Source organism: Python bivittatus, unplaced genomic scaffold (genome assembly GCF_059951505.1).
Source record: "Python bivittatus isolate LINGU-HERP-01145 unplaced genomic scaffold, Pbiv_v1 ctg000480_np1212, whole genome shotgun sequence".
In the NCBI taxonomy this organism is placed as follows: domain Eukaryota; kingdom Metazoa; phylum Chordata; class Lepidosauria; order Squamata; family Pythonidae; genus Python; species Python bivittatus.
Window position 1 is genome coordinate 23,300,163 of NW_028277075.1, and position 12,724 is coordinate 23,312,886.

Sequence of the window (12,724 nt, forward strand, 5' to 3'; positions counted from 1 at the left end):
ACTTGCTTGAATTCATTATTCTGTGTGGAAAGAAAGAATATTGTCAGCATTCAGTATTATTAGGATGCTTAACTTGGTTACTAAATTTACCCTGTGGTGGGGAGTAGCTGGCCCTTTAAGTAACAAACCACCCTTATATGCTGAGTAGGCTGACCCCTGAGTGCCAATAGAAAGGAAGAAGGAATACTGTTAGGTTTGGGATGGGAAGAGGGTTTGGTTTTTGGAGGTGACTGGAGTCCTGGATGAGGGGGTTAGTTCCTTCAGGCAAGGCTGGAAAATGAGTTGTTTTTGTTGTTTTCAGTTTCACATTGGCAGTTGGATACTGGATTAAAGTCTAGAACGCAGGTCTAGTCTGCTATGTAAGAATTGTGTTAGGTTTTTTTTAACTTACTTACCATGTTACCATGCAGCTGCTAGTCTTTAACAAACCTAGTGAAATGTATTTTGTGAACCCTGAATGGTTTACTTGAATCTAGTTGATGATGCCTTAAATTTGGATTGCTTCTTTTTCTCTTGAGTTAATCCTGAGAGTGACAGAATGTCACAGAAGATTGGCCAAGGAATTCAGCTATTCACCTTGTCAAATTTAAAACATTTGTCCTATTAAATTACTTTAGAAAATATCCTCAGTGTCTTCAAATGGCTAAATTTATAGTGGGCAACAGTGTCCATATAAGTTGTGTGTGGTTTGAAAATAATTCAGGAGAGGTGCTTCTAATCTTGGATAAACACAGCACTTTCCTGCTATTCTTTAAAGAACTCCAGCTTTTTTCAAACGGCCTTGTGAGCCTGGAAAAAAAGATGCTGCTGTAAGAAGTTGCCTCTTTAATGCAGCTCTCAAAGCAAGGACAACTTTGTTCGGGCTTATGCAGAAGCCTGAAAAAGGTCTGTTGCTTTAATAAGTAGCAGGCAGGTGCTGTGCTCATGTGAGATTTGAAGTACCTCTCTAAAGCATTTCTGAAGCATTGCACAGCCCCAATCCATATGCAAATAATGATATTGGTGATGATACAATCTTCCACATGCAACCCATTGTACCATCCTCCCAAGTAATTCCAGATTAATAAAGAAACATCTGTATCAACTCCAAAGATATGTAGAGATGTAGCTTTTTAGGATTAAATGTTCATATGCTTGAATGTTATTTCTAGATGTGATTGGCCAGGTGTAATGATTTGTTTTTGCAAACAATTCTGTTTCAACAGGAAATGCTATTTATCATATCACTCGTGAGTATTTGATCAGTCAGAATGACAAGATATTCTCTGCTGTTCCAGCTAATGTAACAAATAAGGATTCAACAGCATTTTTAATAAAGGTATAAGTGTCTTATTTATGGTCATTCTTTAATTAACTCTTTCAAACTCCCGTATATTCATTAAACACTTATGAAGCCCTCCTTAATTTGCAATGCAGTTCTCTTGCTTCTGTTCTAAAATGACAAGTTATCAAAGCCCCCAAGATTGTTTTCTAATTAAAAACAAAAATGCATCCTATTAGAGCAAACATTTAAAAGTACAAAAAGATTGTCACCATAAAAAAGTAGAAAAGCAACAAAAGATTTAATTTTCACTACTGCCTTAAGCTGAACAGTGATGTATTTTCAAAAATATCAATCATTATTCACTGAAAAGTAAGGTGAAATTGTATTTTATTTCTAAAACATAAGAGAAAGTTCAGGTCAGAATGAAACTTCCATTTGTTCTCTGTCTGCCTCTGTACATCCCCAAGTTTTCTCTAGGGAAGATTCCTCCCTGTTTCAGAGAAGATATAGTTGCAAAAAAATATTTTGCTAGCAGAATGATACTGTTAGATGACCAATTCCTTTTAATTCAATCCCTATGTAACTTCCCTGCATGATATGGGCCATTCCAATCCAATTTTGATTATTCATCCTAGCTCTATTACTTGGATGGAACTAGGCAGTGTTTTCAGAGTTTCTACAGGCAGTGAAGCACTGTGGACACACAAGGACACTTTTCCAAGGTGAAATTGCAGTATAAGCATGGTATTTCAGTTGCTGTAATGAGATCTGCCATGTTGACTCAAATTAATTTGCTACATAAATATGACTTATTAGGCAATAAGGAAAAACCTCTGGCTAAGTATGACTGTTGAGGTTTGAGTATTAGGAAGTCAAAACTATTTTTTTTTTAATGCAGGTGCATTCTGAGCCTGTGCCATGGGACTTCTACATATTATTGCAACTTCAAGAGCGCCTAGATGCTGAATTTGTTGAGAACTTTAGTCAATACTTCACTTGTTTCTTATATCACAATGGTTGTGTGACTCTCCACGAGACAATATGCTGTGTTACTCTTCAGGTCAGTATGTACATTGTTGAATGGCCTATTGAGCAGGAATTGAACAATTTGTTTACACTTATCTTTATGTAGTGATATATATAGACAACTATATAAAGAATTAGAACTGAAGTAAATGCAAAACAAAAAGAAATGAACATGACCAAGAAAATCATGCTTGAAATACAGTCCATACATGATATTTCCAAGAATTAATTGAATTAGAACAGAGTGATAAAATAATTGTTTATGCCTAGTCTTTATTCTTCCCTCCCACAGGATATGATCCAGTATTATAAAGTTATCCCTCGAGAAGTGGTATTGCTGATAGTTGACAACCTCCTAGAAGTGGTGGAAAAATTACATAAAGCAGAAATAATCCATGGAAATCTGAATCCGGAAACATTGTTCTTGGGAGACAGGTTGCCTATCTCTTTTTATTGACATCAAGCTTTGTGCTTTTAGACTGGCACTTTTCAGAATAATATTCCAAGTAGAGATGCAAGCCAGATTTTGGAAAATATGTCACTGAGGAAAAAATAAAAACAATACAATAATGCCCCTGATACTTAATCTTATGTTAGTGTTGGAATAAAGAGAATATGGAAAGTTTGGGGCAGTAAATTCAAGTTTGATTGTATTCTGTCCTAGCCTGTATCTAAGTTTGATAAGAAGCTTACCAATCCATTTGGATCCATCTACAACCTTCAGTGTTATTGATCATAAGCATATAGGTGCAATCACTAATATTCTCCTAGTTTACAGAGAACTGGCTGTCATATAAGAACTGTACAGTAGAAGAAATATTAATGTATATCAGGAAAGGAACTTGTTTCACACATTGTGATACGCCATGGTTTGCTTGATTATAGTTTACATAAGAACAATTGAATAGTTTTCATAAATTGCTAAGTCATAAGCTAGGACTTATAAATCACAATACACACAACAGAAGTAAACCATGTTATGATATATTTTAATATATTATAGTTTATTCCATGATTAGTACAATATAAACCCAGCCACTGTGTGATTTTGATTGTCTTACTATTTTTATGGGTTGTATTGTAATATCAAAAAGAGTAATGCATACTGAGAGCTGGAATAATGTAATGCAGTATTCTATTGTTCTCCATATGTTGGACTAAAAGGAAGTTTGGCATGGTAGAAATGTATATTATATACCAATTCAGTTTTCAGGCCATTGTTTACATATGTCATTCCTCCACTTATATTTGGCAGATGGCACTGTTGATCTATTTTTGAAGGTAATTGTAAGGATGAGAATACATATACTGCTATGAAGTATCTGTGGTCCAGTGTATCCCGTCACAGATGTCCTCCCATATACACATTTCTAGACTTCATATGCATTCTAACTTTTTTTTCTGAAAATGATCCCAATTTGTGCTAAAGTCTTCAAGTATAATTTGTAGACCTCTATAGCTGAAGATTTCAGAACTAAACAGTACACTATTTTTTTAATCTGTGGTGCACTACAAAGAATGGCAAAGACCTTTCAAACATGACACATTAATTTTGGTGCCTATAAATGATAGCTTGCTACAAAAGCATCTATTTTGCAATTTAATTTTAAATTCTCAAAATATAATTAATACTGATCCAAAGGTGGTAATTCATGATTCTCACAACATGCATATTACCTTCATATTTTTATGCTACAAATATAGCAGTCTTATGACCATTTAAAGTAACTGCCACCTGTTCTATATCTTATCTGTTTCTGGTAGTAGAGCAAGCACTATGGAAACTTCAGGCTGAGTGAAGAACTAGTAGGACTGTATTTACCAGAAAGAAAGATAAACTTGAATTTAAGATACTTTCCCTCTTCCAAAACCAACCAACTAACCAACCAAAAAACCCTAAATAAAGATTACATGGAAGAAAAGTTATAGGCACATACAAAAAATCCTTTAGCTTTCTTGATTTGTCAAGTATAGTTCCTAATTCCTATTGAAATTCATCCTGGAGACTTTTTTCCCCAACAAATTTATAAATGAGATTCATTGCCCAGAGGCCACATTCCAGAAAAAGGAAGACCGGGACAAAAAGTTAATATTAATTGACTGATCAAAATTAAGTGATCAATTTATTTTAGTATTTAGGTAAAATAAAGCATCCATGTGTAAAATTGATTCCATATTTGTATATGCATATACAAAACATTTTCTATTCAAACTATTTTCATACACACACACACAGAGTGGACATCTAGGGGTAGCAAGAACAAATTATTTTGCAATACCCTATGGAGTTTAGTGGCCCTTATTCCAGATCAGTATGCTAGCCTTATTCTCGTGTTTATCTTCCACTTGTAGAAGATGAAATCTGCAGTGGAAAAACTCTCAACCTATAGAGATTCTTTGCTAACTATGGATCTGATTTTCATGAGATTTTGTTCACATAGTTGGCTTTCATGGATAGAGGAGGCTGTCCATTGTAGACACTTACCGTCTATGCTTTAAAGACAACAAGAGGAGAACAAGGCTGATGTGATTGTCCTTGTCTCCCCTGAAGCAACTAGCAGTAGTTTTACCACCCTTCTTCCAGCCACTTGCTTTTATTATCCTTACCTGCCATCCACTAACTTTCTTTCAACAGCATTTTCCTTTGGCAGTATTTTCAGCAAATGTAAAGTACCTCTACACACATGTGTGTGCACACATGATCCACAGGTAATTAATTAATTTATGGGGAAACCTCTTTTTTCCTTTATGTAAGTACACTTAAGAATGAAGCAAATTCTTAATGCAAACACTAGAGGGAGGCAGTAAAGTAGGTATGTGCAAATACTGTACCATTCAATAAAACAGCAAATTTGCTCTCTCAGAATTTACAATCCATTTGCCATGGAGAAGACTAACAGAGCTCTGAAGATAGTGGATTTCTCTCACAGCCTAGATTTACAACTACAGCCAACTGTGAATTCACTGAAGAGCTTCCCAATAACTCAGACCCAGATTGGACAGCAGATCTTTGATGAAACCACCCCAGTACACCAGGTAAAAACCCATTTTTCTTGGTAACAATTATTTTAAAAATATTTAAAATTTTCGGATATCTTACTAGAAAATCCCAGCAGAAATACCTTTGAAGTCAGTGTGGTATGTCTGGAGTAAGGTGCTTCTAAAGAGATTTCTTTTTTTACTATATGACTTGGATGATTCAAGAATATCTAATTGCAGATCATTGTTATTAACTCATAAATCTTGTAATGGTTTCAGGTGGACTTGCTTGGCATTGCAAACATTGCCCATTTGATTTTGTTTGGGGAATACCTGCAAGTTCATCAGGAAAAAGACAGCTGGAAAACTAATAGAGATTTATCTCAGTAAGTATTTGGCATCCCAAAGACTCTATGCCTTTTGTTTTTTATTCTAGATTCACCATGACAGAAATGATGACATTGAGAGAAATGATGTAGATATTTAAATTAGGATAACATGTTAATCAGTTAGGTAGCTGTAACAACCAAGTGTGGCCTTGGGATTTAAGGGTATGTGACCCCATTCTACACTTTGTATTGCTATAATGAAAAAAAGTGTTAAACTGCAGTTTATCTTAATATCACCATCACAAATAGGCACCTTAGTCACCTCACAGGTGGACTATTGTAAGGCGAACTACATGGGGCTGCCTGAGAGTCAGCTTGCTTTGGATCCATTGATTAAGCAGGTCATCTAGTGGGACCCAGGAAGAAGGTCTTTACTGTTACTGCACCTGCCCTATGGAACAGCATCCCCCTACTAGAGATTCATATAGTCACCATCTTGCCTGTTTCAAACTTTCTTTAAAAAGCTGGCTCTGACCCCTTTAAGGTAGAAAAGATGTGGAATGGTGGTTTTGTTCTCTTGGATAGTTATTGTTTTATGGACATTTTTGTTTTTATGGAGTTGTTGTTGTTTTTTTTACTTTATGAAGCTGCCCACAGTAGTTTTGGAGTTGGGTGGCCCAGAATTTTAATAAATAAATAAATTCTACTAAGATGTCAAATAATTTAAATGTCTTTTAAACAATAAAGGGAGAAAATAAAACATATTTCACATTTTTTGTAGCAATATTAAATGTACTATCAACTTTAACATAGAATTTCAATGTGAAAAAGCGCTGCTTCAGGGAATACTTTGTGTGCTCAATTATCTCCTCTTGTCCCTATAAGATAGCCCTAATTTATTTCCAGACAGAATGCCAAAAATAAATGGGCTTCTTAATTAATTAAATGGTAATATACTTTTTCCCTGACTCTTTGTTAATATATATCCTTTGAACTTTGACAATCTAGTTTTTAAAGATATCTTGAATAAACTGATGGCAGTGACAGATGCATAGCTGTCATGAACGTGTTTGTAGTTGCTTGTTCTGTTTTGCAAAGTGCTACTGAGGTCTTGATAAAGGTGAAAGGATACCAATGGGGATAGCATATTTCTTAGTCGCAATACGTTCTTGAATCAAATATTTATTTTAGCCATGGTTTGTTGAGTAACTGTAGTGGTTGAACTCACATGCCAAGCCAAAACCAAGCCAACCACATTATGTCTTAGCATAACATATGAATCCAGATACTGACTAATAGACGATTAACTACAGCTGGCTTCTACAGCAGAAACAGTTAATCTCTTTAGTCAAAGAGGTGGGTGGATTGGACCTTCTCCATTCAAGAAGTAGAAACTAGAGCAGTGATGGCAAATCTATGACACGTGTGTCAAAGGTGACATGCCACAAAGTTTTGGGTGACACGGCAGTGTTCACCAACACCCAGCAACAACTATTCTCCCTATTTGAGTTACCAAAGAAACAATTTTACTTGTATATCTTTGTTGTAATTATTTGACCTTTCTTTATATACTATATAGCACCACACATGATTGGACTATATTTTTTTAAAAAAATGAATATGTAAAGAATTGTTTCTCTTTTGTTCAGTGGTGGTGGTGACACACCAGCAGAGTCAGGTTAGGTATTTTCCAAATTTTTGACACGCCAAACCAAAAGGTTTGCCACAACTGAACTAGAACCAGTCACAATGTTATGGCTTCTTATTTCTTTATATGCTTTGCATTTTGGTCAAGAATGATCTAGTGCCTGGAAAATGCAAACATTTTGTTACTAAATAACTGTGTCAGAAACATTTCTAATAATCTTTAATATTGAGAATAAGCCAATCAGCCATTTGAAAACAAATAATCTTTGGAAAATCAGTGCCTGTCTGTCCTCCCTGTTGAGGCCAAAATGAATAGATGCCTCTGCAGCCCTATATCTTGTTTCAGAAACTTTTCCAAGTGCTCTAAAGCAGGGATAAGCAGCCTTTTTCAGCTAAAGTTTCTCCATAGCCTTTCAATAGCATGGCAGGGTGAAAAAAAAATGGCTAGAGCCAGAAGAAAAACTAAACTAATTATATGCCATCAGTGTCATTAATCACTATATGCTTAATAATCTTCTGATTCAGGTACTTTAGCAATTGCAATTCAGCAGCAATTTTGGGAAGGTCTCTGGGGACCACACTGAAAGCTTTGGAGGACTTAATGAGGTCCTTGAATTATGCACTCTTACTCTTAAGGAGGGGCCAGGCTAGCTAGAAGTAGCGTGTGTGACTCCACTTTGCGTTGTTACCTACAGATCCTCTCAAGATGTAGTAGCTTTGAGAATAGCATTGTGGCTAATATAGAGTTAGACGAGGTGAGTAGCGTAGATCCCTGATTAACCACACAGACTTAGATGACTTTCAGAAACTCACACATTTGCACTGTCAGCTTAGTTTATTTTAGAGAGGGGTTGTGAGGCTAAAGGAAAAACCTTGTGTACACTGCTTTGAGCTGTTTGGACTAATGGTGGGGTAAGAATACTAATAATATTTAAGTAGCCTCTAAACATCCCTTCTTGAGGTGAGAAACATATGGGGACTATGGAATAGTTTTCTCCAGTATTGAGAAGTTTAGATAAGACATGCCTGGGATAACACTACCGCAGGTAGTTCTGCTGCCAGTAGGATGGTATAGCCTCAGTTGCCCAAGGGCTGGGTAAATCAGTGTACTGTAGAGCCAGTATAGTGTAGTGGTTATAGTGGTAAACTTGGAACTAAGCTCATGTCCCCCACACAACCATGGAGCTAACTAGTGACTGGCAAGAGAAATTCTCTTAAATTGCAAAGAGGGCTCACTGATTTAAAGGTTTGAAATTAAATTTGCTATTTCCCATCTTTCTGAAACACTTGAGCACATGCAATAACTAAAAGATATTAAATTAGAATCCAGCATTTTGCAATATGGAGAGTATTACTTGTTTATTCTTAGGTAACTTGAGCTTTGCTAATATAGGTAATTAATATTTGGTGCTATTTCCAAGCCTAGCTGTAGATTAGTGACTATTGTACTAGTCTTTTTCTACTGTATTTCCAACTGCTTTTCTTAAATTGTGCTATCTTCCCTTCTTCTTTGCATTGCTTGGCCCAGATCCATTACCAATTCAGCACAAAAAAACAACAACCCCATTTCTATCTAATCTGTGACTTTATGCATATGGCTTTAATTGGGGGGAAATGAATGCCTGCAACATTCAAGAAACAAGAGCTGGTAATAGCTTAGATAAATTTAATGAGATGAAAAAGTGAGATGAAAGCCCATGCCTAGTTGATAGATAACTCAGTGTGTGAAAATGTGAAAGAACAATTGATTCATTTTTACAAAACTTACTGGTCCAACATATGTGTAACATATTTGTGATGCCATTTAGCATATCTATGTTTATAACTGAAAGTGTTGATCTTTTAAAAACCTAACTTAAACCTTTTAAACCCATTTTAATCATTGATTTTCATACATCATGTTCATTGGTAATACTGTTTACTTGATAAAAGGGGATGGAGGAGGAAAATATTAATTAAGTAGAACATTTTACAAACTATGTAGGTAGTTCTACATATTTAGAAGCATACAGCACTTTGTGTATACAGGAAGTAAAGCTTCCAATAATGTATGAGCTTTTTTTTTTTTTTAATGATGTCTGTGAGAACTGTAATCTGAGACAGCCTCTTTTCCCATTTAAAAAAGTCCTCTGATGCTCTTAAGGATAGCAAATATGAATATGTATCTTTCCAGGTAACTTGACTTCTGGAGAGAGAACTGAACATGAGAATTGGATGAGGGAGCTGGACTGCAGGAAAAACAGTTTAGATGGTTTAGAAAAGTGCATTGCAAATAGATTTGATCTTTAGGTTCATGGTGGATAAACAGGAGAGCTGGTGGATAATGGAAATCACTGGACTTTAGGCAGACAGAATTTAAGTTCAAATTCTTAATTGTGAAGCTGACCAGATTATTTTTGAGGAATTTGCTGTTATCTAACACATTTCATGGAATAATGTAAGTATATTACATCAGTCCTCCAGAGGATACACAAGGTATACCTTGATTGATTGATTGATCGATTGTTTGAATCACTACAATTGGCCTGAATTCTACTTGCCTTCCCAATCACATGTTGGGATTCAGAATAGTCACATGAAGTTGGAGGTGTCTGTTTTATATACCCTTTTCTTGGATGATTTAAGCCACTGTGAAATATTTCAGGAGCTGTCCTACTAAACTCTTTCTGATCTCCAGTATACCAAATAGTCCACTGCATGATGTTTATATACCTATTTGCCCTCAACTTTATTTTAGGGTATTTAGTTTTATCACCTACACAATTAAGGGGATGTATAAATTCTTATTTCCTACAGATTTCTTTCTTAGAGCTATAAGTCATCATGACAACTCATATTTGAGTAGGTTTAAGTAGCTGGTTTTAATATAGAAAGATTATCTGTTGCATTCTAAAAAAAATAAGATTGCCTTTTTATAGCATTTGCTTTTAGGAGTGAGCTTTAAATAGATGGATTTGCATCAACAGCTTCATTGAACTGGCTCATGAAATGGATATGTTGAGTTTTCAAGCAGATATAAGCAGTATGCTTGTGGTGATCAGACTGTTCAGAATATTTGCTGAAATATTTGCATGTATGCAGGAACTCCTTGTTCCTGTCCTTAAGCTGATGCTTATGTTACACAGATAGAAGATTTCCAGCTAGACAAATTTAACTAAAGTTTTCTGGATGATATTCTCTTTTTTGCCTAGGAATATCTAGTTTACTGAAATTCAAATACTAAACTTACTTGCACTATATTGGGTTTATAGTTTGAATTATTATGCTCTTTGTTTCAATGTGTTTTATTCTGGACCTGCAGATGAAGAGGTTTCTTTGACCTAGTGGGGAAAAAACTCAAAGCCCAACTCCATTTAAATTTTGCTATGTTATTGTTTTTCCTCCTGAATGCTACATAGCCTCTTGTAGGTAATTCATTTGACAAGTTAAATCAAGAATTTTGGGCAAGCAAATGAGCAGTCTGGTGAAAAAGGAATAGGTTTTTCTATCCTTCCTCTAATCTGCTTGATTTCTGTGTTGATTATAGAGTGAGAGAATCCCATTTCTTATTATCAGCCTGCTTTGCAGAAAATGGCTTTGAAAACTAATAAAAAATTATAACTTGTGTTTCCAAGCTGACTACACTGAAGATTTTTTTCAGCAAGCACAGACATGCAACATAGCATTTTGTGGCAATATTTAATGTGTGTACAATTGTGATTTTGTATTATTATTCACACACACCCCTTTCCAGAACTAGTCAATAGAAACAAGTACAGTACACAATCTTCACTTGAGAAGAATTGATTCCTTTTAGGAAGGTGCACTGAAGCAATGTTCATCCTTGGAGCTGTTTATCTGCAGCAATACCTGCCCTTTGAATAAACACATGCAATGAACTAATATGAAACTGTGAAATAAACTGACAAAAGTAGAAGTTATTTGAAGTCTAGTTCTTGTAGTTTTAGACAATTAGACCATTTTTATGAATTATCTGCAGAGCTTTTACTGTGTTTCTGAATTGGGATATGTTTATGTAATACTTTAAAATGTTTATTTCACCTTGAAATGAACAACCTTTTGGGAATCAGTAAATCCTAAATGTGCATATCAATTAATATTAACTCTTAGTTTTATGCTCTGAATCCAACCCAACTCATGCTTAGAAATAAATTACTAATTTCCTTGTGCCAGCTCTTTAAGATTTTTTTTTCATAATGGGTAGAAGGCAGAATATCCACAAATATAATGATTTCAGTATTTTCAAAGTCCCTTTATATTTCATCATATTTAGCTACACATATCTTTCATATTGTGGGATGTGAGATTAATAATAAAACTTCTACGAGGACTTTAAATATGGTTGTCTTCAAGGATAACTGAGAAAGTGCAGATTTATGCAAGAATCTGGAAGTGACAATATGCAGAATATTCTTAGAAAAGCACTTTTTTCCCCCTCTTGTTTAGGTCCATTGATGGTGATTTGTGGAATACATTCTTTGACAAAATTCTGAATGCAAATGGGAAGTCTACTGTGCCTCTTCTACGAGATCTCAGAGAAGAGCTGAGCAGTTCATTTGACAGTTCTTTCCCCAAACGCCTTTGTGATTCCATAACAAAGCTGGAAGACCTCCTTCATGTTGGAGACATGATTCTGACATAGAGAAAATGCCCCTCTTAATATCTCCCTGCTTTTCTACTCCCCTCTGTACCACCTAAGGCAAATGAAAGCTCATGCTTCATCTTGTTCCTGCTAGATGTATAAATAGTAGGAACATTTTTCACAATTATTTCTTCAAGAGTTGTCAAAAGAATTTTAGCTGATGCCTTAACAGTATGTACAGTTGCTATCCATTGGCAATGTTCTGTGCTTGCTTCCTCTGTAAATGTCCATTCAGTATTGATTGCTTTGTAATATCTCAACTTCTTCATCCTTAAACTGTTATAAATTTCTTACTCGTTTTGTATCCTTTCCTTGTAATCACTGTTCAGTAAAACTGTTTTGCAACCACCATAAATATTTCAAGAATTATTGGATGAATGAAGATTTTTAATGCTACTTTTAGCTTTTGCAGGTATTTGGATTGGTAGTTTCTTTAAACCAAGCTCAATAACTGAACATATTCATAAACTATATATCAAAAAATCCTGTGAGAGGCAAAATACCAGATCTTAGATGTGATGTTAGTTATATAATTGGCATTTGTGTACTAGTGGAAGGGAGAAGACAAAATTATTCCTTTGCCCCTGCATTAGTACTGCCCCCACTCCTGCCGCCTATGGCTGCTATGTGTATCATGAAGAAAATTCTGCTTTGGGCAGTAACATTTACGTCAGTAGCAGTATTAGCACATGATTGCCATGGATCTCTCCCTCACGCATTAATACATTCATTTGGCAGTCTAAATTCTGTGCAATTTGTACAGTTCATTCTATACTTATAAAACCATAAGATCAGAAAAGTTTCTATATTTGACCATGGATGGAAGCTGCAATCTGC

The 12,724-nt window shown here is 35.2% G+C and overlaps 1 protein-coding gene across 1 annotated transcript in view; it reads left to right on the forward strand.

Annotated features, from left to right (window-relative positions):
- BUB1B (BUB1 mitotic checkpoint serine/threonine kinase B) overlaps positions 1–12,257 on the forward strand; it is a 29,667-nt gene extending 17,410 nt beyond the window's left edge. The window contains exons 18-23 of the mRNA XM_007437142.3: positions 1,206–1,318; positions 2,163–2,324; positions 2,583–2,725; positions 5,155–5,326; positions 5,549–5,655; positions 11,692–12,257. Coding sequence (XP_007437204.2) covers positions 1,206–1,318; positions 2,163–2,324; positions 2,583–2,725; positions 5,155–5,326; positions 5,549–5,655; positions 11,692–11,887 — 893 coding nt within the window. The 3' untranslated portion in view covers positions 11,888–12,257. The remainder of the gene's footprint in view (positions 1–1,205; positions 1,319–2,162; positions 2,325–2,582; positions 2,726–5,154; positions 5,327–5,548; positions 5,656–11,691) is intronic.
- The last annotated feature ends 467 nt before the right edge of the window (positions 12,258–12,724 follow it).